Here is a 27743-nt window from a genome sequence, read left to right on the forward strand (position 1 = left end):
TTATCATAATGTTAACAGTGGAGGCGAGAGAAATAATCACATTATGAATATACTTTGAGTATAATGAATATATCAGAAGGTGGTTTTAAAACTAAACTTCAGATGCTATTTCAATAGGTAAAATGGCTGAAACAGTTGACAGGAGGAATTGCTTACAAAAACTTGTAGTTGAGTACACAATGTTCTAGGGACAGTGAAATCAGTCTATCCAGATTAATGATTTCATGCTGGGGGTTGAGCTATTCCTAAAGGTCTAGGGTTTTTTCATCTGGATAATATAAAGCTCAGATTGTGCCACAGGGATAGTCAAACCCAATCTTGGGAAAGAGTCAGGGGAGGCTTTCCAGAGGTATATTTCTACCTAATGTCTATAATAGTGCATACCACATAAAGTACAGATTTTCATGGTACACCGATTCTGGGAAGTCTTCTGAAAAGCTTAATGTCATTTAGATTTCACAAACACTTCAAGGAAGGTCCTACTAAGTGCACTCTATAGTTAAGAAAAATCGTGACTCAGAAAGGTTCACGATTAGCCCAAAGAAACCCAGTGGAGAGGCCCGTTTCGGGAAATCTCACGAAGTCTTCGCGGCCCGTTTCATAGAACTGGGGACTAGACGTCATCATACACTTCCAATAGCAACTGATAAGCCCAAAAGACACAACGGTTACCCAGTTTTCCTGGGAAATTTTGTGGATTCCGGGATCCGCAGAGCGGACAGACAGGAGCGTGCAATTCACTAGTCGACCAGCCAGGATAACCCCACCACATCAGAGCAGGAGGAGGAACGCAGCTGCAGACAAGCCGGCTCCACTTCCGGCCGCCCCGCCCCAGAGGGCGGGGCCTCCAGGCCGGGCCACGCCCCCGAGGCTACAGCTCTGGGCTGTTCTTAGGCAAGGATTCCACTACGGTTACTGTCTCGGCAGGCGGTCAGAGCCGTCAGACCTGCCCAGCTCTCAGACTGGAGGGGCTCCTCAGGGCGAGCAGAGGTTCAGACCTGATTTCTTGGTTTTTTTTGCTGATAGGCTGACGCTACCAACTGTAAACGCACTTAGTGAGGATCCCATGGCGCTCAGACGGAACCCCTACCGCTTGTGCGCTCAGACCACCCCGGGCTGAGCTGGGCCGGTTTTATGCTGGGGGAAATGGTTTGATCCGTCTGATTTCTTGAGGGTGGGGACTCGGGCCGGTGTATAGTGCTCTATCCTGGAGAAGCTGATCTCTACAAAAGGGACTGTCCCCACTCCTCCTCCCGCCGCCTTCTCACCATTCTGCCCTTCCCTAGGAGGAGAGCACGGAAAAGAAGCGATGCGGCCCTTCACAGCCCAGGGCTCAGGTCAGTAGGCATTTCTTCTCCTAACAGTAGGTCAAATACTGTTATTATCTCACTTATATGTGGAATCTTAAAAAAAAAACAAAAACAAAACCCCCCTAAACTCATAGAGAATAGACTGGTGGTTGTCAAAAGGGGAGAGGGGTGAAATGGATGAATGTGGTTAAAAGGTACAAACTTCCAGTTTAACATAAGTAAGTCCTGGAGATGTAATGTACAGTCTGGTGACTACAGTTAATAATACTGTATTGTATATTTCAAAATTGCTGAGAGTAAATTTTAAAAGTTCTCATAAGAAAAAAATATTTGTTAACTCTGGCGACAGATGTTAGACAATGTGGTGATCATTTTACAAGTATATACAAATATTGAATTATGTTACACATCTGAAGCTAATGTTATATGTCAATCAAAAACAAACAAAAAACCACTTCTACTTGTGCTATATACATAATCTATTAAGGTATAGAAACCAGTCCAAGGAGAGTTGGACTCCCAAGGATGTGAATCATAGATATATCCAGGAAGACTGAGATTCCCTTAAAGTCCCTCATCAGATTATTTTGGATCCTGTATCAGGTATCTTCCATTTGCCTTTGTAGATTCACTCTCCATCCTTCTCCAACACTGGGAGACTTACCCAAATGGATTATATCAATAGCTCCCTAGCCCTTTGGCTTTGACTAGATTTTGCCAATGGGTAGCCCTGGCAGAACTTGAGGGTTGATTTTGACTGGCTGCTTTTTTAGATCTGAAGTCACAGCTCTTACCAAACTGCCTTCTTTATATGACTTTCTCCTTCTAGTTTCTAGAGATGGCTCCTTTCTCTTGACCCTTCAGGCCCAGGGGTAAAACATCCCCTTGTTACTACCACTGGAGTACTTCCCTATTTCTTGTGGTTTCCCTAAACTCTGCCTACACCTCTTTAAGTAGTCTTGTATTATTAAGCCATTGTCAAATTATTCTAAAATTAGGTATGAAATGTTTCCTGCTGGGACCCAGACTGAAATACTTATTGGGACCAAAGTGGTCCTAGAAAATAGACTCTCTAAATGGGTTTCAGGATTGGGTTGCTGGGAGGAGCAGAAATAACTTCATTGCTAGGAGGAAAAAGAATCTGAGGGCATTGAGATTTCTCAAATCATCACTAGTGGTAGAACTCAATAAAAGTGCAAGTAGAGGGCCAGGTGTTGAGAAATCAAGTGGCTATGGCATTCAGTTGCTATGGTGAAAATAATGATTTTACAGATCTGGAGCCATCTGGATTCTCTGTCCCCTTAGAGAATGAACACAGAGAACAAGAGCAGCCCAGAGCTGTGCACATACAAGAACCAGAAGATGATCACGAGAAGGCCCCTATGGCAGTTTTGAAGTCGTTTCTCATTTTCAATGGCTACAAGGCAAATACAGCTGAGGACCAAGCCTCACTCTGAAATGGCTGCAGAATTTGAGCACCAATTAAATTCACAACCTGGTGAGAGAGATGGTAAGAGAACTGGCGAAGAACAATGGACAGGCATTTGGGTGGACATCAAAGATGCTAAGAACACAGCCACCCCATTCCTCTGAACCTCTCGTCAGTGAAAACAGTATCCCATGTCTACTTATTTGAGGGTGTCAGACCTCTTCTCCATTCAAGCTTACTCTTGACTCCACCCGGAGCATCTGCCTCACAAGCTGGTACCAAATCTCTTCAGTACTCATCCCCACCACGGTCACTGGCTCCTGGCCCATAATGAGACTTAGATCCCAACTGAGCCCTGACAGAAAAAAAAAAAAAAATGCAAGCACTCCCTGCTCCTAGAGGAGATACCTATTAACTGTAAGAATTACAAGACCTCAGTAATTGTGTTACCAGTTACTAATGATGGAGAGCAAATGTGGAAGTAGATTCTAAGATGGACCAAATATAAGTTACGTTTGGGTTGAATTTATTGTCATGGGTGCAAACATCTGGGACCTATAGTTTAATGCGTTGCTTTAAACACTAGAAAGAACAACCTATTCTGTTAAACTAATTAAAACCTGGAATCAAACTTGGCCAACTTCTAATAACATAACTTCTCGAATACCATAGAGAACAGTATTCAGAGGTGCAGGGTGATGGAATATTGGAATGGATTCACTATTACTCTCTTCTTCAGAGTTACGAGATGTTTTGAAAGAGGAGCAGAGATGATCTTGAACAGCTCTGCTGTGTCTGTTTTGTGTAGGCTGGAGATGATGGTGAAAACTGCTGAAATGGAAATGGGTTTCTGATCTTAATGGTAATCATGTAATTCACAAGTGGCGGAGGCCAGGTGGTTAGCATGTGTTAGAGATAAATGGTTATAATCACTGCTAAGTTACAGAAGTGTAGTCGTTATCAGTGCTTTGATCCAGAGGAATCTGCCAATGACAACTTGATCACAGCTCCCTAGACATGAAACGGATGGACAACCCATGTAAGTGCTTACGGACGTATTCAAGCAGATGTAAGGGAGCCTGGGTGATGCGCTTGCTCTGCCTCCAGCTCCTCACCCCGACCTGGTCCCTCGGTGACTGTTCTTGTGGTTGCTGCTGCTGCTGCTGAGTCTGCTTGTTCTTGAATCATCTTTGTTCTTTTTTGCTCCCTCGGGTTGAGCTCTGCAGTGACTCCCTCCCTCTTTGCAGGTTGGATGCCTGGCTCCTTCGGCAACTCTCTTTGCACTTTCCTATAGTAGACCCTGCATCCCATACTGCCCTCTGGGGGTGCTCATGCACTCTTGAGGTTTTTGAATCCTTAACTCCCTTCTGAGTATTGACTTTTTAAAGGTTCTTCATACATGCTGTCAAACTGACTCTCCAGAAAGGTAGTAATCATTTACACTCCCTTTAGTGGCTATGAGTTGCCATTTCTTGACAGTCCTGCTAACCTGAGCTTTATTATTCCTTTCACATGTTATTAGCACCAAATGTTGTTTTTATTGAGTGAAAACAGTATTCTCCCCCATGCTTATTAGTTATCCTTTTTTCATGAACTGTGTTAATTTTTAGACAAATCTTCATTGCTGTTCAACTATTAATTCTTGCTTTTAATAAATATCAACCTATATTATATATTCACGTATATTCACCTAATATATCTGCTTATAAATGTAGTATTAACTATTCTTTTTTCCACACCAATTTGAAGTGATAATTTATGATATGCTAACTTCTTATAAACATCTAGCTCTAGTTACAATCAATTCTGTCCCAGAGATGTCAATTCCAAGGTTAGTACCACACTATGTTACTGGTATAGTAAGATTCCTATTATTACCCTCCTTTAATAAAAAGGCTTATAGCTATTTTAACTTACTTCTACAAAATAAACTATAATCAACTTTGTGAAATACTCTTCCCAACGAAATACTTGATTATATTTTTAAAATAGTTTAACGTGGGGAGATTCAACATCTCTACAATAATCTCATTCAGAAACACTTTCCATTTATTCAAGGTATTTTTTGAAGGGTGTATGTGATATAGCTGAATTCACTTACTAAATTTAAGTTTCCGATTGATTTTTTTTAGGTTGTCCTAATGGTCTGCCATATTACCAGCAAATGCTTTCTCCTTTCCAACTTTCACTTATTTTCCTTCTCTCATTATGTCAAGTAGTACTTTCAGAGTGCTGAATAATTATAGCCAGAATTTTACTTTTTGCCATTACCCTTAGGATAAAGTCCAAACTTCAAAGGTGGCTTACAAAGTCTTTCACAATCTGGCCTTTGAGTATCTCTCTACCTTCACTTCTATGTCCTCCTGCTCCATTCCTTTCCAGTGCCCTATTCCGGTCAGTGAACATCTGTTTCCTGATGTCACACCTTCATCCCTCTGTAGCTTTGTACTCCATGTTTTTCCTTTATCATCTCTTCTAATATTCCCACCCTCCACCACATGCAGTCTAATTTCTGCTCGCTCTTCATTTCGGCTTAGATACCTGCCTTTGAATGCATGCAGTAAAATCCAAATATCTATTAAGTAAGCAAGTTTATTTTTAAAAGGCTGTAAGATGTTAACTGGCTGTTAGTTCTGCAAAAATTAAATGGCAAGTGTACTCTGAAGAGGTATTATTTGAAAAAAAAAGAGGTATTCTTTGAACCTAAGAATGTTTAATTAATAAATAGTATACAGATCTTTTATTTTTTAGAAAGCATGGATTTAGGAGAAAAAAATAAGCATTTTACTTACACCCAAATAGCTAGCTGTTGAGAAAATATATAATAAATTAAAATAGCACTCTTATATTTCAACCACCCAAAAGAAAACCACAGCTTATAAAACGGTGAACTATTAGGTCAGAATGCCTAAGATGAGAATGTCATAATCCATTTTATTAAACATGCAATTGCTCTGAATGACTGAACTATATACATCAAGAATTTCTTAAGTTTGGAATGTTTTTCTTTAAAGAATACTTTAAAAAATACAGATATTGAGAATATGTAGATTAGCAACGACACATCTACCTCCCACCGAAGTTGATAACCCTCTTCCAATTCCAGTCCCCACTCAGCACCAGGACAGCCACAGATAGTAACAGGGGTGGAGTAATTAGCTTCACTGTGGTCTTCGCCATCGATTCAGAGTCAGTCCTTAGAAGAGTCCTTCTGCATTCTCATGAGCTCCTGGTTTCTTGTGACCTTCTTAGAAGGACTGAAAATTTTATTAAATATCAACTCCAAGAGTACTGCTCGGCTCCTCCCTAATATCTACTTCATCAATAGATCAGGTGAACATAGGTATGCCACAGGTTCCATTTATGAACTAGGGAAAAACGATGGTCATGGATATTGGAAAAAGACAAACACTTGTATGGTGATGTGTTTATCTCTAAACCCTTATGGTTTCATTTGGAGTCTGGAAAAGCCCCTTCAGATTTCTATCCAATAACATATTTGTCTCCAATTTTAATTCAGTCGTTATCAATTAAAGAATAATCGGACAAACATTTTCTTTCATTTACTATATTCACAGGATTCCTTCCAGGATAAATTCATGGATGTTGAATGAGTTCTGCACTCTGGTGCAGAACGTAATTAAGAAGAATTAAGGTAATTCTGCATTCTTCCTTTGACCGGACTTCTGTCAAGTATGACGTTTTTGGTGTTTAATAAGATTTGAACTCCTGTTGAAGGTTTTCTTACATTCCCTACATTTGAATGGTTTCTCTCCTGTATGAATCACTTGATGTCGAATAAGTGAGGAGCTACGGGTGAAGGATTGTCCACAGTTAACACATTCATAGGAATTATCTGCAGAACGGAGTCCTCGATTTTTATTACTGTCTTCAAGCATACTGAAGGCTTTTCCATATTTATTGCCTTCGCAGGCCTTTGCTTCAGTGTGAATTTTTTGATGCTTAGTAAGGTTTGTACGTCGGTTGAAGAATCTTCCACATTCACTGCACTTATAGGGTTTCTCTCCTGTGTGAATGATCTGATGTCGAACAAGGGATGAACTGCGGCTGAAGGCCTTCCCACATTGAAAACACTCATAGGAATTCACCGTGGTATGACTTTTCAGGTGCTGAGTGTCTGTACGCAGGCTCAGGGCTTTCCCACATTCATCATATTCTGAATGCTGCTTACCTACTGAGTCTAAATTAAATTCAAAATTAGTTTTAAGCTGATCACACTTTGGGGATTCCTTCTTCATAGGAATGCTCTGTGGTGTATCAAAAATTGAGTTAACTGACTTAACATCTAAGCAGTCCTTATTTTCACCATATTCAAAGTCTCCCTCCTCAGTGCAGACTGTCTTACGGATGAAACCTTCTTGTGGCAAATTTATGTCCCAGTGTTCCTGGTTCCTATACAACCAATCATCATATTTCCAGGCATCTGCAGGAGGATGTCCACTGTCGGTCAGCCCTGCCATAATCACTCCATGAGACAGTTCCTCTCCAGAGACTCTCTGCTCTGGAACTGGATCCTCCTTTTCTGAAATTATCTTACTGTCTAAAAATGAATTAAAAATTCCATGAACTAGAAGAAGGGAAATTGCTTAATTAGGAAAGGGATGCTACACCACATAAGGGTGTTTGCATATTTTCTGGGTTTTTAAATACAGAATGGAAATGTGAGGTGAGGTTAGAAAATGAGGATTACAGAAGAAATAAATGGATAAAAATATTTAAAAGCAGGTTCAAGAGATCATAAAATCTGAGGAGAGCTATTCAGGAATACTAGAAGAATACACGGAACCCGGGTAGAATATCAGCATGTGACCTGGGATGCGGCGGCATACCACAGCTCAAGCCGTCACTCGTTCCCGACTAGTCTGTCAAAGTTACACCTAATCTTCCTTTCTGTGGCATCTTGTCTCTTTTAACCCAAGCTGTTCTAAATAATAAGCCCTTCCAAAACACCAGTTTAATCATATCTTTAGAAATGTGTCTACATTTACAGGTCCGATACCTTAACTGGTTAAAAGCAAACTTGCAATCACAGTGCCCCTATTTTCTGTAAAGCAGCCATTATTTCCTGTATTTAACAAAGGCAGAGAGAACTGTAATACATGACAGCAGGGAAACCATCATTTTTCTGGCCTCAAAATCACTCCTGATTCTAAAAGTGCTAGGACACTTTTCTGTGTATTTCCTAGAACTCAAAACCTTACCTGTTCTGATCAAGGCTGGGTTCTTTTCACCTGTGTTCAGCTTCTCTATTCCTTTAAAGTTTCACTTCCCTTCTCAAAATTCCTTTTTTTTTTACTTAGTTTCTGTATAAATACACCCAGTATACTGTATCTTCCAACAAATTTTAAAAATTAAATTGAACTGACTTCTCTCTTTTTCCACATAACCTGAGGTATGTCTAATGATTTTACCTTCCACACTTTATTGTAGCCAAATTAATCTTCAGCTTTGCAGATTCACATATATATAATGACCCACTTCTCCCAGTCTCTAGGACATCTTCACACAACTGTCCCCACTCTCCTCCACCTCAACAAATGAGAGACTATCATCTTCCACATGAAAGAACTTCCCTCGATGTCATTTTTGAGGACATTGCTCTTCTAACACTTTCATGAGAGTTCACAAAGAACAGTGGTCATTCAAGTTCTATCTCTCATACCTCATCTGTCCTTAGGTACTATTATTTTATTTAATGAAATGATTTTTACCTCAAAGCAGCTCCCACTGATACACACAGCTTTGTCAAGTAGATAGCAATTCAGCCTTCGTTAGTCTAATTTCTAGGACAAATCATCATTTGTCTCTACAATACCCAAGCTGGAAACTAGACTATTAAGTCAGAATCTCCTGAGGTGGAGCCCAGGAACATAATGGGAATATCGATGGCAGTTTTCCTCCCCAGTGTGTACTGGGTGTGTGGGGCAGACAACCTGCCCCTTTAACTCATATAGGTCTCCAGGGAGAGGGTAACCTCTTCCAAACCTGGACTTAATTTAGACGATAAATTCCTGGACTTCAAGCTTGATGCCATAATGAGCTGTCTTAGGAGAAAAGTATTTAACAAGGGGGTAAAATGAAGTTAATTTGTGGCCAGAGGACAGACTATAGCAGGTCAAAATAGTGGGACATGCTTTGACACTCTCCCCATAGAGAAGTGGAGTTTGCTTTTCTTCCCCTTAAATCTGGGCTGATCTTGTGTCTGCTTAGCCCACAGAATGTGGTACAAGTGATGCTATGCTGCTTCTGGGTCTAGCCTTTCTTTCTTTATTTTTTGGTATTACCAGGTTTTGCTTGTTGCCTGTTTTACTCCTAGCCTTTAAAAGACTGACAGCTTCCAATTTCTCTCAGGATGTTCCCTCTCAGAAGCTGGTTGCCATGCAGTGAGAAGTCCATGCCTCCAGGAGAGGTCATGAGTAGGTGTTCTGGTCCACAGGACCAGCTATGTTCCCAGGGACAGCCAGCATCATCTTCCAGCTATGGGATGAGTCATCCTGGCCATGCCATCCCAGTCAAGCTCCTGGAACACTGCATCCTCAGCCAACATCATATGGAGTGTAAGAATCCCTAATTCACCTCACAAAATTGTGAGAATTAATAAAATAACTGTTTTAAGTCACTAAGTTTTAGGGTAATTTGTTGGAAGTAATTGATGACCAAAACCATAATTGTTCTAGCAGTATTTATCGAACAGCAGAATTCCTAGTTGTATTTCCCTAAGTAAATCTTTGTTCCCCTCATATTTGTACAGCTCATTTTTCATGCAACTTCCTTACTCCTATTTTAAAAATCTCTTTCATGTTTTTTTACTATCTTCAAGTCACTTAGTTCTAATATGTAGAAAAGCTACTAATATTTTAATTTTGTCTGGCCGCCTTACAAAATTCTTAACAGATATAATAATTTTGATACTAAGTCTCTTACATTTTCTAAGTAGAAAGTTATCATACACAAACAGCCTTTTCTCTTTTCTATTAATTAAATTTCTCCTTTGTTTCATTTATTTTTCTTTCATTAGTTAAGTCTTTCAGGTAAATGTTAATTATGGTAATAGGCATTCTTATCTGTTGATTTTGGTGGTAACACCATTGTTTGCCTTTACATGTGATATTAACCCATGATTTGTTCTCTTTTTGCTCTAACTAAGTAGATTTCAAATCACTGGCTTATGTCTGACCACAAATTCCAAACTCATAAACTGTGCTTTATCTTTAAGACTTTGTTCCTGTCTCTAACCTAAAACAAAAATAAACACTTTAAACCTTGGCCTATAATCTTAATTCTAGGCCTCTGTCTACATCCCTGCTGGAGGCCAGCCCATGCCAAACCACCTTTGCCTTTCTTTGACCTACCCGACAATTTTCCACAACATCTCGATCACTCCAGTGGCTTATGTGTTCTTATAGATGAAAATCCATAGGTTTCAACTAGTTAATTAAGCTCTCCATATAAAATTTGGCTTTATATTCTCTATCCAAATTTACCTTATAGTGTCTCTAATACACTTGGATCATTGGCTCTTAAATCTAGACGTGCATCTGAATCATTTGGTGAGCCTTACAGTTATACGTATGTCTGTGTGCACACATTCCATGTGCCTAGACCAGCCTTCTCAGGAGCACAGTGATGTCAGAGGAGTCGATTTCTAAGAGAAAGAGTGGAAACTGCAGGTCCTGTTACAGGCTGGAATTGATACTATTCCACTTATGCTACATTTTACTGACTAAACAGTTAGTGCCAGCTCAGATTCAAGGGGAGGGGAGACAACATCTACGCCTTGATGGAGGGAGTGACAGTGTGTGACATCTTTAACCCACCAAAATCCATTAACTGTTTGGGAAAATAAATTACATTTACTAAAGTAAATTCCAGACTGATTAAGGTATATATTTAAATGATGAAATAGATGAAGTTAGAATAAAATGAAAAAATATGTTTCTTAGCTTTGAGATGGAAAAATTCTTACATATAAAATTAACAGGTATAAAACAAGGGGGGGGAGATATCTGATAACATAAAAAAAGTCTGGCAGACATCATGAATAAAATAATAAAAATTTCTTCAGATATATCTCATTTGCCACAAATATGGTCAATAGTGAGAATCTTACATAAGTTCTTAATATATTAATTAAAAACCTCTGATAGTTTTAATAGATAAAGGACATAAAACAACCATTTATTGAATCACAAATGACCAAAACAATTTTTACCTTTCTCCTAATCCAGTATCTATCCATCTATCTATTTTTTTCCCTTTGGTTCCTATGTAGGTACAAAGGACTGGAGATGCAAAGGTAGGGCAGAAAGAGACTTATGGAATTAAGGCATCTTTGAGATATTCAAGAGAAATGTCATATGTATATGAATTATCAGTTCAGAGAATAAGCCTGAACTGGGGATACAAATCTGGAAGCCACTATAAATGTGTGCTAACTGAAGTGTAGCTACAGATGTGATAACCTAGGGAAGAAAACACAGAGTAAGAAGAGCAGACAAAATGAGATCAAATGCTGAAAAACTGAAATTTATTAGACAGGTATAGAAGGACAAGTCTGCAATAGACAGAGACAGAATAGCCAGAAAGAGAAGAGGAAAATCAGAAGTGTCACAAGAACCTAGGAGTGTTTTAAGAAGGAGGAGCAGTTAGCAGTGTCACCTACTGTTGAGAAGTCAAGTGAGATAAGGGAAGATAAAATGTCCACTGGAGTTAGCTACTATAAGGTCATTAACGACCTTAGCAAGAACTGTTTCAGATTAATATTTGGAGTAAGAACTAAAGAGGAATGGGTGGAGGAATAAAAGGTGAGGAAATGAGAAAAGCCAAGTATAAAAAACCCAGGCAAGTCTGGCTACAAAGAGGTGAGAAACAGAGTAACAGAAGAGGATATACAGTTGAGAGAAAAAAATTTAAAAATTAATAATGAACTGGAAGTGTTAAAAAGTTAATGGAAGGATGAGGCAGAAATGCTGAAAATTTAAGTTAAAAAAGGCAGGACGAAATGGGGTCCAGAGGATAATTTGGGAGAGGATCTATCTTACAAAGGAAGAAATGGAGGAAACTGCCTAACAAATGAACAAAGATTTCAGGTAAACAACACTCAGTGTTTTCCAGGGTGATAACAGAAGACAGTAAACAGAGTGACAATAATACTAATATTATAAGAGTATGGGTTGGTATAACCTTTCTGTAGACAATACAGCCTAATGCAGCAAGACAGTCAATATATTTACACTCTTTGATGCTGAAGTTCCTCTTCTAAGCAGGCATCCTGCGGAAGGCATCAGATAAGCCTGAAAAACTGACAACAAATGAAATGCCCAACAGCTGGGGTGGGGAATGGTTAAATACACTGTTATACATGTATGTGATGGACTGTCATATGTGAGTCAGAAAACACATTTTCATAGACTATTTAATAGGTGCTTGCTCATGATATCATATGAGGGGAGAAGAGCAGAAAATATAATGACATATTACTGATGATCCTGATTTTGGAAAAAAGAAATCTTTACAAGATACAGGTGCATATCATCCCCAACAAAGAAAACGGCTTAAGAAAAACAAACCACAATGTTAATTCTGCAAAGCCCTGGGGTGATGGAGTGAGTTATACTCCTCTTCATACTTTTCTATACTCATTAAAATTTATATCAAGCACACAGTAATTTCTAATCTCTTACAAAGAAAATGTTAAGAATAAGGAGATTATGAGGAAGGTAGGGAGTTAAGGCCCAAGTTAAGGAGTCCTACAGTAAAAGGGAGAAACATGGAAGACTACTGAAGTCGCTCTAGTATAAAGCAGTTCTTCGCTTCTCTTTAAAAGGAAGAATATGATTCAATGTTAGGTTGGCTAATGTTTATAAAGCACTTACCAGGTGCTATTCTAAGTGTGCTACACGTATCATCTCATTTAATCCTCACAGTAAGGTGGAGGGAAACACTGTTACTAAGTCTATGTTACAGATGAGGAAACTAGCAGCAAGCTCACCCCAGGCCACTCTGCCTGTGTTAGAGTCTGTGTTCCTAACCCACACAGCCTGTCCACATGAGAAAAAAGAATCTGTGAATGAAAAGCAATGACTTTTTTCTTCAAGGTTTAGCTGGTTTGTTGTCACCTCTCAACTATGAACTCAAAGCCTGGGTTTTATCTGTCTGTGTATTTACCAAACAGAAGCTTCTTACTAATGACTTAGATCTGCCCCATTCTTACCCAAAACAGTTGCTCTCGGGATTTCTTGTTCCATTATCCAACTTTTTTCCTTACTCTCCAACTTGGCGATCTCAGCTGGTTTGGAAAGCAGATGCTCTGTTCATGGGGAAAATAAAAAGAAACAAACAAACATGACATTTCAGGCATTTTTACAGGGAAGAGAATTCCACCCCAACGCAGTAGTCTAAGAGCTGCTAAAAGATAAGGCCAGAGATCACCATGGACCTGTGTATTTCTAGCATTGCATCAGAAAGGACTTTCAAACCCACACGGCAGGAAAATCTGCTACTGTGCCCAAAAGTTATTAAGAAACCTGAAGCTAAACCCAGGTGCCCTTAACCACTGCAGCAGTCCTGTAGTTCTCAACAGGAGGTGAGGAGACTACTAGAGGCAGATGAGGTAAGTACGCAGATGCCACCTTTATGCAACGAATTCAGGTTCCTATAGTTGTCCAGCATCACATCCCTGTACAGGTTCTTTACAGCAGGGTCCAGCTGCCCCCACTCTTCCTCGCTGAATTCCACAACCACATCTTTGAATGTCACTGGTTCCTAAAACATTAAGTTCCTTTTTAATCAAAGGTCCCAAAAATATTACAGAGGAGAAATGAATTTGGAAAGAACAGGGTAGGTGGCCAGAATATACAAGAAATTGATAGGACAATGTTTGGGGTTCTAAGTGATAAAAATCAAGTTACATTAGGGGCCTATCCTCTTGGTACTCCATGAGGGCTGCCAAAAGGAAAATGAAGGGCCATCCTAACTCTAGATTAGCTTACATTTTAATTAAGGAGGAAAAAAAACAGTTGGAATAACTATGAAACTGTAAAAAATACTATAGAGTACAAGTAATTCACATGAAAGGAGTTTAGATCAGGAAGAGTTTATTAAGTAGACTTGAAGGAAATCTGTATGAAGACGTAGGCTCTGCTAGCAGAAGAGGTAGCATCTCTTTCTCATGCCTAATCCTTCAGGTCTCAGAGCCCAGTGTTGTTCTGTCACATCGGCCTTTCCTGATTACCCAACAAAGTAGCCATCCTCCTAATCAGTCTACTGCATTATGTTTATTTTCTCTGTAACAATTATTATCTGCAATTATCTTATTTGCATGAGTTTTCCTGTCTACTTCTACTAGAATGTAATCTCCGTAAAGGCAGGCATTTTGTTCTGTTTCCTTAGATTCCCAGCCCTTGGCAGGCTCTCTGGCACGTTGGCACTGCATAAATACTTGTTTCAAGGGCCCTCAGCCCATCGGTTATTGCACCTCTCTCTCCAGCATCCTCAACCTGGTCCTTACTGGCACCTTCAATCACACCGAAATAAACAAATCCTTCCAACACCTCAGAGCCAGGCTTTGTAAGCTGCCTTTGTTTTGCCTACGTCCTCACCTTTCCCTTCTTCCTCAGTCCTCTGCAATCTGGCTTCTATTCCCATGCATGCTTGTATCTCCATGATGTTAAGTGAACAGACACTACTTAGGCTGTGTTTTTCTGAATGTTTGAGTTCCCCTAGAAATATGCTCATCCTTTGCCTCAAGGTGATATGGTATTTTCCTGGTTAACCTCTACTACCAGGGTCCTTTCATTTCAGTATCCCTTGAAGTTTCTTCTGCTCCTGACTATTAGATGACACTAGTCAGGATTCTGCCCTTGGCTTCCTTCACTTCTAAACATTCCCTGGGCCAACCCTATTTTGATAGCTCCAATTATCATCTACAGTCTTGAGAGAACAGATGCACAGAGAACATACAAAGATTAAATATTTTCCAAAAAGTGTGTCGTCAACTGAAACAGGTCCAGCATCCTGTGGCAGACTAACAGTCATGTCCTTAGATGGAACTATGTTTGGGAAAAGTTCGAAGGACAAAGGCAGAACATTTCCATCAAGAGTGGAACCCTAGTTTACCTGGGATGTGCCTGTTAGTGAGTGAGCGTCCATGTTCTCCTTCCTGACGCCCCACTTCTGGAGGAGGGCAGAATCCTTGCAGGTCATAGCTGAGGAGGATGAAGAAAAACATTAGGGAGACAAGTTTTGCCCCGGGGAAACTTTTAATGATTATAGTAGTGGATTTTTCTTCCCATTATTTATTTTTTTTATTGAAGTATAGTCGGTTTACAATGTGTCAATTTCTGGTGTACAGCATGTTTGTCACACATATACATACATTATTCTTTTTCATATTCTTTTTCATTATAGGTAATTACAAGATATTGAATACAGTTCCCTGTGCTGTACAGTAGAAACTTGTTGTTTATCTATTTTATATTTATATATAGTAGTTAGTAGTTTCAAACATGCTACTCATAGGAATCGTCTTCAGAACTTTGAAAAAATGACGTCGGGCTCCATCAGCAATCAGAGTCTCCAACAGTGGGGTCCTGATCTTTTATTTTTAAAAAGCTCAAAGTGATTCTGATGTTCTACCGGGGGTCAAGAATTACTGGATCACAGAGAAGAGAGCCAAAATAGCATTTTGAGGCCTCATCTGTAGTTACAGCAGATCCAAAAAAATAACTTTAATCTTGTCAAAACGGAAGCCTAACTAAGGCTTAGCCACCACAGGCTGCAATTCCACTGGGAGCTAAGAATATTTTACCCAACCAAACCCTTCTTCAAAGACACTAGGGATTACTCTACTCGAGGGTTCCTTCCCTCTACCTTGCTCTGTGTATACCACACACAGACTTAGGCAGTCTGGTCACCGTGAACTACTGACTCTTTCAGGACATAAAAATCTGAGCAGCAACAAATTTTCTTCAGCCCTTTGGTGAGAAGTAATACCCAAGGACCGCTTCCTAATGTTTCTCCAAGATTCTTTAAATTACACCACTAATCCTCAAAGGCCAGACTATGGGCTAATACTGGTCTGTGAAGAAGTTTTCACTGATTCAGGGTGAAATAAGAAAAAATAGAAACAATGTAGGAGATATTTGAGACCATTTTGTAAAGAAAGTCAAATTTGAAGAAAAAAAACCCCTAAATTTCTCAGCAACGTGCCACTTGAATGCTGCCACAAGATGACAGTCTGTTAACCTTATTCAGACATATAACTGTGAAACTTCAGTTGGCTTGGTCCTGTAATCCTTAGGACAGTAAATACCACATTGTTTCTTATTCTTGTCACTCTTGCAAATGTGCAAGACATCTTGAGAAGATGCATAAAACTTCAATCAGCCATCCCTTTTACTGCTCTCATGGAATATTGTTTCATTCCCTTCATTCTCCTCCCCTGCTGACCTCCTCCTTGAACCTTCAGAATTGTGTTCTCCAAAACTCTCCTGTCATTCAAAGAAAAATTCATATACATTCTAAAGCTCTTTACAAAGCATTCTTCCTACTAATCTAAAATGGATCTTGGCCATCATCAAAGCCTCCTCTTCTCATCCTCCACAGCTGCGGTCTTGGAAGTTGTCTTGATATATTCATATTTCTCCACTCCCACTTTCTCACAAAGATTTTTCTGCTCTCATAGAATAATGTTTTCTTAGGGGTTCATGCCATTTAGCTGCAGCCTTCTTGACGTTGCAATACAGTAAGCTATTGCAAATTCACTTACTCAGCCCATATTCACCAAGAAGTTCCTACGCAGGAGGCACACAAATGCCCGCCCTCAGAGAGCCTACAGTCTGTTGTGAACGACAGACATCAAATAAGTAATTGTACGAGGTCAATAAAAAACTTCAGTTACTTAGCTCACATTGTCGCTTTCCACCTCAAACCCTGCATTCTTATGATAGCTTATTTCAACAATCGCATAGGTAACCTTTTCCACAACCCAGCCTGAAGACCCTTGACAACCTTATTTCTAATAACCATCAGCAATCAAGCAACTTCCTTGTTCACACTTGGGTCCTTATATACTTAGAACTGTTCTGCTCCAAGAACAAACTTAAATGATCCTAATGACATTTTCCTATCCTTTCAATTTTCACTTTCTTGTCCTACCTGGTGTAGTCTCCAGCTTTCATCAAGGTTCCACCATTGTACATTGCTTCTTTAATTTTCTCCCAAGCTATCACCCCTCCTGTGAAGTCACTTTCTTTTCTATGCAGCTTAAACTTCATGGTAAACCACTTCCAGATTTACTCTTTTCAGACTTCAGATTCCTGGAACATTGATGTTTTACATCTAACATCCAATCTTAGCTTGATCCAATAATCTTTTACCTTACCTTTTAAAAAATTGAGGTAAAATTCACATAACACAAAATTCACTACATTAACCATTTTAAAGTACACAATTCATGGTTTTTAGTATATTCACAATGCTGTGCAACCATCACAACTCTATAATTCCAGAACATTTTCATTACCCCCCAAAGTAACCCCATAGCCATTAAGGAGTCACTTCCTTTTCCCCCTCCCTCCCATGCTGTCTCTTTGGATTTGCCTATTCTGGGCATTTCATATAAATTCAGTTATATGGTACGTGATCTTCTGCATCTCACTTCTTTAAATTAGCGTAATATTTTGAAGGTTCATTCATGTCGCAGCATGTTTCAGTACTTCATTCCTTTTAATGGCTGAGTAATATTCCATTCTATGAATATAAATATTTAGTCTTTTATCAGCTGACGAACTTTTGGATTGGTTTTTTGGCTATTATGAATAATGCTATGAACACTCATGTACCAACTTGTGTGTAAATACATGTTTTCAACTCTCTTGTGTATATAATAATTCTGTATTCAACTTTCTAAGAAACTACCAAACTGTCTTCCACAGTGACTGTACCATTTTACATTCCTAAAGGCAAAATATGAAGGTTCCAATCTCTCCACATCCTCACCAACACTTATTATTTTTTTTTAATTAGTGTAGCCATCCTAGTGGATGTCAAGTGGTATCTCACTAAGTTTGATATAAAATTCCTTAATAATCAGGAACAATTATTCCTATGCTTATCAACCATTTGTATATCTTTGTAGGAGAAATATCTATTCAAGTCTTTTACCATTTTTAAAATTGTGTTGCTTGTCTATTTGTTGTTGAGTTATAAAAGTTCTTTACATTTTTCCAATACTAGGCTTATACCAGATATGATTTTCAAATACTTTCTCTCATTCTGCAGGTTTCCTTTTCACTTTCTTGATAGTATCTTTTGATGCACAGAAGTTTTTCGTTTTGATGAAGCCCAATTTTTCTTTTGTTGCTTGTATTTTTGGTGCCGTATCTAAGCATCAATTACCAAATTCAAGTGATAGTTATTTGTTTTCTTGTATGAGTTTTATAGTTTTAGCTCTTATATTTAGATTTGTTGACCCATTTTCAGTTAATTTTTGCATATTGTATCAAGTCTTACTTAAATCTTTTGCCTCTGAATATCAAGTTGTTCCAGCACCACTTGCTGAAGAACTGTTTTCCTATTTAATGGTCTTAGCACCCTTGCTGAAAATCAGTCGACCACAGATACATGAGTTTATTTCTGAACTCAGTTCTATTCCACTGATCTAGATGTCTAACCTATTCCAGTACCTCATGGCTTTAATTACTGTAGCTTTGACTTAAATTTTGAAATTGGGAAGTGCGTATCCTCAAACTTTGTTCTTCTTTATCAAGGCTGTTTTGGCTATTTGGGTCCTTTGTAATTCCATGTAAATTTTAGGATCAGCTTGTCCATTTCTTCAAAAAGGTAGCTGGAATTTTGATGTGAATTGTGAATTGCATTTGAATGTATACAGATTGCTTTGGGGAGTATTGTTGTAACAATATCAAATCATCCAATCTATGAACACAGGATGTCTTTCCACTTATTCAGGTCTTCTTTCAACAACGTTTTGTGGTTTCCAGTGGCTCAATCTTATGCCTCCTTGGTTAAATTTATAGTTAAGTATTTTATTCTTTTTGATGCTATTATAAATGAACTTATTTTAATTTCAAGTTATGACTGATCATTGCTAGTGTGTAGGAAGACAACTGATTTTTGTATGTTAAACTTGTATCTTGAAATTTTGTTCAATTTGTTTCTCAGGTCTAATAGTTTTTACTGGACTCTTTAGAATGTGCTCTATATAAGTCATCTGCCAGGAGAGTTTTACTTCCTCCTTCCCAATCAGGATGACTTTTATATCTTTTTCTTGGCTGGCCTGTAGTATAGTGCTGACTAGAAGTGGCACAAGGGGGCATGCTTGTCTTGTTCTTAATCCTAAAGGCAAAGCTTTCCGTATTGCACAGTCAAGTATGATGTTTGCTGGAGGTTTTTACAGATACCCTTTTTCAGGTTCAACAAATTCCCTTTTAATTTCTAGTCTGCTGAGTGTTTTTATCATGAAAGGGCACTGAATTCTGTCAAATGCTTTTTCTGCATCAATTGAAATGATCATGTGATTTTCCCCTTCATTCTACGTCGTCATGGTGTATAATCCTCTTAATATGCTGCGGGGTTTAGTTCACCAGTTTTCTTTTCCTGTGATGTGTGTCTCTAGCTTTGGCATCAGGTTAAAACTCCCATCATAGAATAAGATAAGAAATTTTGTTTTTGTTTTTCTTTTTTGTAAGCAAGATTTTTATTAGTGAAGTAAAAAGGTCATGAAAGATAGTACACTCCCAAGAATTGGGAGCAGGCTGATCCAAGAGAGGAAAAATGGCCTAAGTCAAGAAGTATTCCCTCCTCCTCTATTTTTTTTTAGAAGAGTTTGAGAAAATTTGCTGTTAATTCTTCTTTTAATGTTTGGGAGAATTCACCAGTGAAGCCATCTTGTCCTTGGGTTTACTTTGTTGAAATTTTAAAAATTACTGATTCAATCTCTTTAGTTGTTATGAGTTCAGAGAGTTTTGGTAGTTTTTGGAATTGTTCTATTTCATCTAAGTTATCTAATTTGTTGGCATATAACTGTTCATAGTATCTCTTATAATCCTTTCGATTTATGGAAGATCAGTAGTAATGTTCCTACCTTTATTCCTGATTTCAGTAATTTTAGTCTTCTCTTTTTTCCTGGACATTGTAGCTAAACTTTTATCTGTGTTGTTGGTCTTTTCAACCTCTTTTTTGAATTTACAAAGTCAATATTCTTTGTCGTGCGTGCCCACTTAATAGTTAGCTAGTGATTCCATGGATGTCCTTAAAACCAGAAAAGCAAAAACAAAAACCATTTCCTAGCCTTTGCAGATGGGCTTTCTGAGTTAAGGAATGCCTTCCACACTTAGCCAGACAGTTTTCTCTTCTACCTTAGTCATCGCTTTCTGCTTCAGCAGAGCCTCAGGGCTGGCCATAGGTGAGAACCAGGTGACTCAGGTCTTTCTGAACAGGTATCCAGCCTTCTAGATCTCTAGGAATGTGTAAGAGCTTTTTAAATCCCTCACTCCCTAAAGCACCTTTCCTCTCAATTTTTTGCTTAGTCTGTTTGTTCCAAATGTTAGTTTGCTGTCCCAAGTGGCACTGGCTAATACATTTTTCATTAAATGTTTTCAACAAATACTACCCAGGTAGTCTCCTCAGCCCTGTGAGTTTTGAGTTAGGTAAAATAAGGGCAAATCTTTTAAGATGGTTCTTCAGGGAGACATGGCACGTTATAAGAAACCAAAAGCCTTTCTCAGTCCTGGATTACCCTGCAACCTCTCATTTCCTTCCCAACTAAACATCTCAAAAATTGTCTAAAATCATTATAAATAAATAAATAAATAAATAAATAAATAAATAAATAAATAAATAAAATCATTATTACATTCCCACCTCATACTTCACATTTTTTTGACCCATGGGATAGACAGAATTATAGCCCCCCTGAGATGTCCATGGATTACTTTGATACATGGCAAAACTTGAGATGAAAAAAATCATCCTGGACTATCTAGTTTGGATGGTCCCGAACTAATCATATATGAGTCCTGAAAAGCAGAGAACCTTTCCCAGCTGTGGGCAGTGAGAGAGAGAGGGGGAGGGAGAGAGAGAGACAGAGACAGAGCGAGCACATGCTAAAGGGTGTGAGTGTGTGCAGGTGTGCCAGCGCCCACACGGTGAAAACAGAAAGAAGAGTCAGAGATGGCAGTGTGAAAAGGACTTAGCTCACTGTTACCAGCTTTGAAGATGGGGGAAAGGGATTACGAGGCCCAAAAAGGAATGCAGTCCTACTGATGCCTTGATTTTAGCCCTGGGAGACCCATGTTGGACCAATGACCTAATCAACAATTTCAATAAATTATTTTCAATATATGTCTTAACAGGACCTTTTTATTGCAACACTGTTGAACACTCCCCAATCTATCCTGGCTCTTTGACTTCCTGGATTACTTCTTTCTAGCCTGCTTACCTGAGTTTTCTTATTTTGCTCAGTTTTTCATTTATTTTTTAGACAAGGACTAAATATAACCCCAATACCAATATCATCACTGTCTCTAATCAGTAATGCCTCATCAAATATCCAGTCAGTTGCCTCATGTCTTAAAAGGTCCACACATTCACATGATCATTACACATCCATGTTTCTTTTAATCTCTAAATCCCTCCCTCCATATCCCTCCCTGCTCCCTTAGAATTATTTTGTTTTAGAAACTGAATTGTCTCGTTTCCCACAGGTTGGGTTTTACTAATGGCATTCCCAGGGTATGGTTTAACACGTCCCTCTAGCCTACACATTTTCTATAACTGGTAGTTAGCTTCTCCCTAAGGATTTGTATTTCTCCTACTTCTGTTTATATCTATGATTTTCTACATTTTTCTTTCTTGATTTTAGCCCAGAGACTCGCTGATCTACAGACCTGTAGGACTAAACATTCACACTGTTTGAAGCAACCAAGTTTATGGTTACAACCAAGTTTATGGTTACAGCAGCAACAGAAACTGCTATACTTCTCAACACTAAAGCCCTACTGTTAACTATATATTAATTTTTCATTGTGGCTGTCCCACAAAGACTTCAAATTCAACATGCCACATAATTAATACATTAATCTCGCCTCCAACAAAATCTGTTACCTATGCTTCATTCACGTAAGCCAGAACATTTATCCCATTCACACCTAACATGTAGTCAATAAATCCTTTAGGTTCAAATTCCTCTGGTTTCCCAATGCTTCCTCATTCTCTAACACCTGATTTTTACAATAGTTCCTAACTGGGTTTACTATTTTCAGGGCCCTCAGTGCTATCCTTTACACCAGAAGTTGATAAGTTTTTTTCTGTAAAGATCCAGATTGTAAACATTTTATTTAGGCTTCACAGGGAGTACCATCTCTGCTGCAACTAATCAACTCTAGTCATACTATGAAAGCAGCTATAGACAAAACTTACAGGACTGGGTGTGGCTGTGGTTCCAATAAAACTTTATTTCCAAAATTATTTGACCTGTGGTCATAGTTTGCTGGCCCCTGCTCTAGGCTGAAACCAACACGGTATTTTTGAAAGTTAAATAAAATTGTTATACTGCCCTCCTCAGTCTCTGAAATTTCAGGTCAGCCCTCCTAATACGGTAAAGTTCTTCATGATCTGCCCCTGACACCCTCCAGCTTCAGAAAAAGTTATTATGCTAAGTGTAATAAGTCAGACAAAGACAAATACAGTATGGTATCACCTACATGTGGAATCTAAAAAAATAAAACAAACTAGTAAATATAACAAAACAGAAAGACAAATATAGAGAACAAAGTGGTTACCAGTGGGAAGAGGGAAGTGGGGGAAGGGCAATATAGGGGCAGGAGACTAGGAAGTGCAAACTATTATATATAAAATAAGCTACAAGGATACAGTACAACACAGGGCACATTGCCAATATTTTATAACTATGAATATAGTATAACCTTTAAAAATTGTGAATCACTATATTATATATCTGTAACTTACATAATATTGTACATCAACTATCTGTCAACAAAAACTTTTTTTTAAAGATAATTTTTCTTCATATAAGAAAGGTCAACTATTCAACCTCCAATTGTCTATATTCTCACCTTCATCTTTAAGCATATCAAACACATCTTCTATGAGGCTCACCACTTCTTTGCTGTTCTTTGGATGCTGTAAATTCACCCAAGTCCTGACTTCTTCAGGGAGAACTGTCAGGAACTGTTCCAGCACCAACAGCTCTAGGATCTGCTTCTTTGTATGAATCTCTGGTCTCAGCCACTGAAGACAGAGCTCCCACAGTTGGCTCAGGGCTTCATGGGGCCCAGACACTTCCATATACTGGAAACGCCTGAACTTCTGACGAGAGGCCTCACAGTCATCTGTCCCCACGCCTGGGATGGTTTCCTGCTGCCAAGACACATCGGCTCTCAGGACCTCACTTTGTTCATGAGGAGCCAGGCTCTGAGGTTTTGGGATAGCCATCAACTTGTTCAGAGGCTGCATCTTCCCAGATAGAACTCCCAGTGCTGTTCAAATTTGTCTTGCCAGAGGATTCCAATAATTCTCAGGCTTGAGCTAAGCACTTATGTACTATATATATGCAGTGTGATTTGAACTAAGTTATATCTCAGTAAGAGGAAAGTTCTAGAGGCTTCAGAGCCAATCTTCAGGTACCTGACAGAACAGGGAAAAAAAAGATACAAATATGACCTACAGATAATGAACATGGATAAGTCAAAAAGTACATTCCCAGACTATAATAATTAAAAGTTTCCATTTGTTAGGATTCACTGTGAGCCAGTCTGCAATGCCCACCAGGGCGGGCTTAGGCTCAACTAAACACTTCAGACTCTCGAGACTACCATAGGTCAACCCGGCACCCACCAGGCTGCTGTGAAGGCTCCTGGGCAGAAAGCACAGCTTGCTCGTGAGCACAGGAGTGAGTAACCAACACACTCTTCAGTAGGCATTCTCACAGAGTACAGCTCCAGTGAAAGGAGAGGTGGCCCATGTAGGTCGGGCAGAAGGCGTCCTGACTGAAAAGCCTTCCACAGGAGCCGGTACCTAACAACTCCAAGTGCAGCTCTCAGGGTTCCCCGGAGAGCGTGACTGATTATGTAAGAGTCACGACATTCAGGGAAGTACACTGAGATACAGCTTTCTGTCTGACTTACAGTTCTTCCAGCCCAGATGCAATTTATCATTCAGGAGCCGTTTTCATTATAACCCTCAAGGCCAGTGGTTCTCAGGGGCAATTTTGCCAACATGGAAAATTTGGCAATGCCTGGAGGCAGCTTTGGTTGTCACAACTGGGGACATTACTGGCATCTAGTGGGTAGAGGCCAGGGATGCTGCTAAATGTCCTGCAGTGCACAGGACACTCCTTTATAACAAATAATTATCCAGTCCCAAATGTCCATAATTCTGAGGTTAAGAAACTCTGCTGTAGTCAGTACATAGTGGCTAAGAGTATATCCTTTGGAGTTGTACTAACGTGAGTTTAAATCCCAGCTGTATTAGTTACTACATGTACGAACTTGAGCAAATTATTTAACAAAAGCTTGAGTTTTCTCAACTTTAAAATGAATATAACAATACCTACCTGATTGAAATACAGCGATTAAAAGAACACTCATCTCACTTCTTGGCAGACAATAAGCACTCAACAGATTATTACATACACACAGGTGTGACCGCTTGTATGTGTCTTACAAACTGGCCAAAAGTTTGTGCACAAAAGTATTTCCTGACCTCATCTATTGGCAATGTCCACCCAAACAGATCATTCAACATTCAAATAAGGATTAGTAAGCAGAGCGGAGGAAGGATATATAAAGACCTCTGAAAAGGCACTGTGGTAGAAGAAAAAATGCACAATGCTAAAGAGTTAGGGCAAGGAAAAAAAAAGAAGCTTGGAAATGAGCAGAATCCGTAAGACTAAAGGAAAAAAAAGAAAAAGTGATCCAGCTGATAGGTAATTTACACGAAGGTAGAGGTCAATAATTCTGATCCTGCTACAGACATATGCTAGAAATGAATAATAAGTAAATAGATCACGATACAAAACTTCTCCAAAGCTTAAGGAAAGTACAGTTTCATTAAAAAAAAAAAAAAAAAGAGGTTTTCCAAAGTGCTGAAGAGGTATCACTGAGTCTCAGCAAAGAATGAACTATGGGCCCAGATACTTTAAGAATTAACATACAGGAAGAAAGAAAAAAAGGTTCACATCACATGTTAAAAATAAAATGAAAAACCAGGTAAGTGTGAAAAAAAAGCAGGTTTAACAACAACAATATCCATTGTAACAATAAATGTACTGAGTAAAAACTTCAACTCCACTTTGTAAAAACACAATAGACATCCAAAACTAAAAAAAATCCAAAGCTGAAGGTAAAGGGATGATTAAAAAAATAACAAGCAAATGTAAACAACAACAAAATACACAGGATGTATTGAATTAACAGCGCCAGTGAATAAAATTAGACAAAGAGGAAACTTTCAATGACTGAAGGTCCAATTCAATGATCTATGACTGTTATTAAGTGTACCAAATAACACAACTGAAACAGATTTACAGCAAAACTTTCAGAAAACAAGAGATGCAATCAACAGTAACACAACAGAAACAGGAGACTACGGCAACTCTCTCAGTCCTTAACTAATTAAGCTAAAATTAATAGCAGAGCCGACACGAATAACATGCTTAGTCCAACACATAAAACCAGACAGAATGCAGTTTCAATTCAAACACTTATGAAAATGCTTATAAAATCTGCTATTTATTAAGCTACCAAAGAACTCCTCAATAAAGAAGTAAACACAAGCGGTGCAAACCACATTTATTACCAGAATGAACACTAAAGTTTAACACCAAATAGAAAAAAACAATTTCAACTACTTTGAAATTTAACTTTTGCTTCTAAAAACAACTCAAATTAAAAACACTCCAAACACTGCATTTCAAATCTATAGAGCACAGCCCAAACTCTACTGTTAGGCAATGGCAAACCCATACATGTATAATTCAAGGAGAATGAGATGAATTAAACATTCAACTCAAAGTGAGAAAAAGCAACAAAATATACTAGGGGGTTAAAGGTTAAAAAATTAATAAATCACTCAGTATAAGTAATTATAAAGCCAGGAGGACAGATTAGAGATGTTCAGGATGACATGCTCACATTTACAGTTTCAAAGGAGCAACAGTCTGGATGACAGAATGTCCAAGGTATGGCCGTGACTGCAAGAAGCTTAAGTAGTCTGTAAGTGACAACTACTGGAATAAAGTCAAGAACCATTAAGGTTTAAACTCTCAAGTACTGACTAGACCCCTTTGAGGAAGATGGTGAGACTCAGGATGAAGACTTAAAAGACACTGAGCCAGAACCACTGGGAGGGAGGGAGGGCTCAATAGACAGCAATCTGGAGAGTTAAAAGAACCAGCTGACACAAGTTCATAGGATTTTACAGCGTCAAGGAACTTGAACAGGTGATAATTATAGGGAAAGGGTAGCATCTGTCTGTGAAGAGGGTTGTTTTTAATCGAATAGGTAATAGGCAAAGCAGCAGCTTGAGGTAGGGAGAATCCTTCACCTTTTCAGATTAGCTCGGGTACGGAGGAACAGAAAGCAGTGTGCAAATGTGTGACTGAAAAAGAGGTGCCTGGAAGTTTTAATGTCTGGGGAGTGGCCAGGAATGACCGGGAGACGAAGGCAAGTTGGAATGACCTTTTCTCCATTCCCTTTTCCAGTTGTTCCAGTCACCTCTGGTATGGAATCCACACCAGTCCTTCCCAAACCAGCTGAGCAAGATACACTCACCAAGTTAAGCTCCTGGAGATTGCCCCCACGACAGAATGGACAAGAGGACGGCAGAACTGGATCTAGAACACAGCCGTCCGGTTTCCCATGCCTAATCCTCCGTATCTCTCCTCTCTCATACACTCACTTCTTTCCCCAGCCTACATTTCCACCGCTACACAGCCCGCGCCCTTCTCCAGGTTCTCCCGCGGAGCCTGCGGAGCGCAGAGCCTGCGGAGCGCAGAGCCGGGATCCAGGGAACTGCGAACACGCGGAGGAGACCTGCGCGGTCGGGGTGGACGCCCTCAAGCGGGACTTCCAGTTCCACGCATCCGCGTCCTCGCCGCCCGCGGTCCAGCGTGATACCTGCAAGCTTGGCTCCCAGGGCTCGGTTCTGTCACACCCAGGAGCCGGTTCAGAGGAGGCGCCGAAGTCGCGGACCCTGCCGAAGAGAGGAGCTTGCGTCGGAAATCACGCCAGAACCTAGAACTTGGCGGTACCCTCGGCCCCTACACACACAGACTCGCTGTACGTCTTCTAAATGCCAAGGCGCACGCCGGCGCACTCCCGCGCACGCGTACCAGCCTTAGACGGAGCCCCCAGAAGCCCCCGCGGCCCAAGTTTGTAAAGTAGACCCGGGGGCGGGGGCTCCCGGCCCCGCCCCTTCCCAGGCCCCGCCCACCTCGTAGTCCAGCGTCCGACGCTAGGGCCGAGAAGGGCCGGCTGTGCTTAGGTTAGGTGGGAGGCGGGCTGCCAAGCTTCTGGCGCTTCCTCCATCCCCATCTAGGAAAACTGGCCCAAATCTTTCTTACCTTCTCCCCGCCACCCACCCGCCTCCACCATTTTCCTGGAATAAAAAAACAGTGAAATAATTTAGAAATAATTTAGAAATGATATCGTCTTGTGTATAACATGGTTTAACTTTTTTTTTTTTTTCTGGTTTACTGATTCGCTCATTGATGCACACATTCACTCAGTTTTGTATCGCGGTGAATAATCTTGCAGAAGATCATTGAGTTCATTTTTGGCTTATTGCCTGAGAGATACTTGGTGACATCCAAGAATCATTTAAAATAGGCAATTGAATATCCAAGTATCTGGAGTTTAGAGGTGTCTGGGACCAGATGTAAAATTTGTGTCAATTCTGGGTAGTTGGTAGTCAATACTATGGGGATGGGGAGGGGAGGGATG

General features: G+C 39.6%; 1 protein-coding gene and 1 long non-coding RNA gene across 4 annotated transcripts; one reads left to right on the plus strand and one right to left on the minus strand.

The window, feature by feature from the left end:
• Nucleotides 1-482: 482 nt before the first annotated feature.
• Nucleotides 483-6370, plus strand: LOC116155381 (uncharacterized). Its single transcript, XR_004139290.2, has 3 exons — nucleotides 483-990; nucleotides 1287-1337; nucleotides 6318-6370. It is a non-coding gene; the product is annotated as an uncharacterized LOC116155381 (long non-coding RNA).
• Nucleotides 5654-27118, minus strand: ZNF215 (zinc finger protein 215). Of its 3 annotated transcripts, none has more exons than XM_031460131.2 (6): nucleotides 26919-27118; nucleotides 22857-23427; nucleotides 14878-14966; nucleotides 13392-13524; nucleotides 12974-13069; nucleotides 5654-7300 (listed from the first exon to the last, which is right to left on the minus strand). In XM_031460131.2, the coding sequence occupies exons 2-6, from the start codon at nucleotides 23254-23256 to the stop codon at nucleotides 6429-6431; spliced, it is 1590 nt and encodes a 529-aa protein (XP_031315991.1). In that variant the 5' UTR covers nucleotides 23257-23427; nucleotides 26919-27118; the 3' UTR covers nucleotides 5654-6428. The 3 variants fall into 3 exon arrangements, with proteins under 3 accessions (XP_031315991.1, XP_010984194.2, XP_031315992.1); XM_010985892.3 differs by having other exon boundaries at nucleotides 26574-27118; XM_031460132.2 differs by lacking the exons at nucleotides 13392-13524; nucleotides 22857-23427; nucleotides 26919-27118 and having other exon boundaries at nucleotides 14878-14960.
• Nucleotides 27119-27743: the final 625 nt, after the last annotated feature.

The sequence above is a fragment of the Camelus dromedarius genome, chromosome 12 (genome assembly GCF_036321535.1).
Source record: "Camelus dromedarius isolate mCamDro1 chromosome 12, mCamDro1.pat, whole genome shotgun sequence".
Classification (NCBI taxonomy): domain Eukaryota; kingdom Metazoa; phylum Chordata; class Mammalia; order Artiodactyla; family Camelidae; genus Camelus; species Camelus dromedarius.

Bases quoted from the DNA above. Each gene is read 5' to 3' on its own strand.
- ZNF215 (XM_031460131.2), bottom strand. From the start codon at position 23,256: ATGCAGCCTCTGAACAAGTTGATGGCTATCCCAAAACCTCAGAGCCTG. The intron at 14,967-22,856 runs GTGAGAATATAG...CATCCTCCTCAG, and splicing joins TGATATGCTTAAAGATGAAG to CTATGACCTGCAAGGATTCT. The intron at 13,525-14,877 runs GTAAACTAGGGT...TTAATGTTTTAG, and splicing joins CACTAACAGGCACATCCCAG to GAACCAGTGACATTCAAAGA.